Here is a 2,276-nt window from a genome sequence, read left to right as displayed (position 1 = left end):
TTTCAATTTGGTGCCCCTTTTCATCATGGATGGTGCAATGATACCTATCATCGTAGCCCCTCTGCACTTCTCCCAACTTGGCTGGCCGCCGAACGAAGGGTTCGTCGCGTATCTCGCTAAAAATTTGGTAGATAGGCTTATTGAACACCGTGGTGATGATGGTGCGGACTCTCAACCTTCTTGACTGGGAGTCCTCACTGTTCTCCTGTCTGCCCCGACCATTTTTGTTCCGTCGTTCTTCCCAGCCAACCGTGTTAACTTTTGCCGCAAGTTTTTTGTCCGAGATTACTGTTGTGCTAGACTTTGCTTTGGCGCGAGCACCATCTTTATCTACCCTGATGTGCTAATGCATTGTCTCCATCAAGGCCTCCAATTTAAGGGGTGGCGTCATTGTCATTGAGTCCTTTAATTTGTTACCTGCTGGTAGACCCCGTTTGTACTGTGCGATAGCTAGGTTTGTGGGGCAATCTCTAATTTGATTAAAAGTCTCCCAATACCGGTTGTTGTAAGACTTTAGTGTTTCTTTCTCGCTCATGTCTATGGAAAGCAGCTGGTCTATCTTCATCAACGTCTTGGCGTTTGTCTTAAACCTAGTAACAAACGCTTCTACAAGTTGCAACCATGAAGCTATGCTGCTTTCTGGCAACCTCTCAAACCATGTCAAGCCCAGATCGCCTAAGCTTGAGGGAAACAAGATACACATCAGAGCCTCATTCCATTAGTATACGGCCATAACCTGGCGGGAGTGGCTCAAGTATGTAGGGGTCTAACTTCCTCTCATAAGTGGTAAACTTGGGCTGATGGAAGCCCAAAGGTAACGGTGCGTTCTCTATTGCCAGAACGAACTGTGAGTTTGCAACCTTGCAAGCGCTTTGTCAACTGGCTCGTAAACAAGGCGTGGTATTGGCATTCCAACCTCAACACTTCCATGTGTCCAAGGAGCCAAGCGCCACAAAGTAGAGACCCTTTGGGGGTCGCACGCCTGGGCGTCTTCTCTCATTTGAGCTCTCTCTTCTAGCATTGTCTGCAAGTCTGCCGACCTAGGCAACTCCGTGTGCCTAGATGTCATTTGGTGTGTATGCGAGGGCCAATAACTGCTTCCCTCTGTACAAGACCTTTCAGTCCTCGTTCTCTCAAACCTGGAGAAACGAGTCTAAAAAATCCTTGATTATGTATTGTCTGTCCTTAGGCTTCTGTTTTCAGTTTGTGATGGTGTGACTTACCTGTCACGATCTCCTGAGTGACAAGAGTGCATTCTGCCTTTGCCCATCTCTTCTTCTGCCACCTCTTTACCTTTTATCTGGCACTTCATGGTCTCCATGTCAGTCGTCATTCACCTTATCACTTCGTCTTGCTCCCTTACGCGATCTTCCAGAATCTGAGGATCCATCCTCCACCTCTATCTATCAGGGCTTTGAGAGCAACGTGGACTTGAGCCCCTCCTTTCTCTCGTGTCTCTCCGTGGGTTCCGTCGTTGGGGATCCAATTCTGGAATAGGCGGGACGAAAAGCAAACCTTTGTGCCTCCCGCACCCCTTCCGGGGTCTACTCATCAATAGCAGAATGGGGAAATTCTTCGTTGTGCGCCATTGACATTAATTAAAGAAAAACTCAATCAAAAGGTTTGTTCTCTGTATGCTTCCCACAGACGGTGCCAATTGTACAAGCACAAATAATCTTCTCATATAATCATGTTGATCAAGTTTGCACTCCTCCAAACGTCGTCGCTTTGCCACCTAAAAACACAAACGTGAGCTAGCCAGCGGGTGTATACCGGAAACCTCTCCGATGCCTAAGTTAGCAAATAGACAATAGACAATAGACACAAAAGCTCTGTGTAATTGAGAGTCAGAATTGCAATACCTATGCATAGGTCCTGTCATGAGTTTTTATAGATTTTGCCTGGCACAATCCTAGTAGGACTCCAACTCTCCTTAGAGTCCTCTTAGGAATCATACTCCCAAGGATAATGCCTATCATGATAAACCCTACTCACTACCAGCCAAGTGAGATGGTTGAATCCCTTCATCTCGGCTGACTCTTCAGTTAACTGAGCTACCTCTGCTCCATGCTCAACATAGCCGAACCGCGATGCTCCTGCTACCAGTTGTCCTCCTGCCGAGCTTTCACAGGCAACCCTTCGGTCTGTTGCAAGATTTTCTTTAGACAACTAGGTCCAAACCCTAGTGACACCTCACCTGGTCCAGGACCGAGCTACCCAATCTCCTACTCTGGCCTATAGCCCGATCCCTTGCTCGGCCCATAACCCGATCCTCA

The 2,276-nt window shown here is 47.6% G+C and overlaps 1 protein-coding gene across 1 annotated transcript; it reads right to left on the bottom strand.

The window, feature by feature from the left end:
* Positions 1–343: 343 nt before the first annotated feature.
* LOC145803750 (uncharacterized) lies at positions 344–1,321 on the bottom strand. The gene is made up of 2 exons (XM_082897084.1): positions 1,224–1,321; positions 344–680 (listed from the first exon to the last, which is right to left on the bottom strand). Exons 1-2 carry the CDS (start codon positions 1,319–1,321, stop codon positions 344–346), a joined length of 435 nt encoding a protein of 144 aa, XP_082753210.1.
* Between the last annotated feature and the right edge of the window lie 955 nt (positions 1,322–2,276).

Source organism: Camellia sinensis, chromosome 12 (genome assembly GCF_055761805.1).
Source record: "Camellia sinensis isolate YWXY chromosome 12, ASM5576180v1, whole genome shotgun sequence".
In the NCBI taxonomy this organism is placed as follows: Eukaryota; Viridiplantae; Streptophyta; class Magnoliopsida; order Ericales; family Theaceae; genus Camellia; species Camellia sinensis.
The sequence above is the reverse complement of the archived record's forward strand: the minus strand, read 5'-3'. Positions and strand labels throughout refer to the sequence as shown.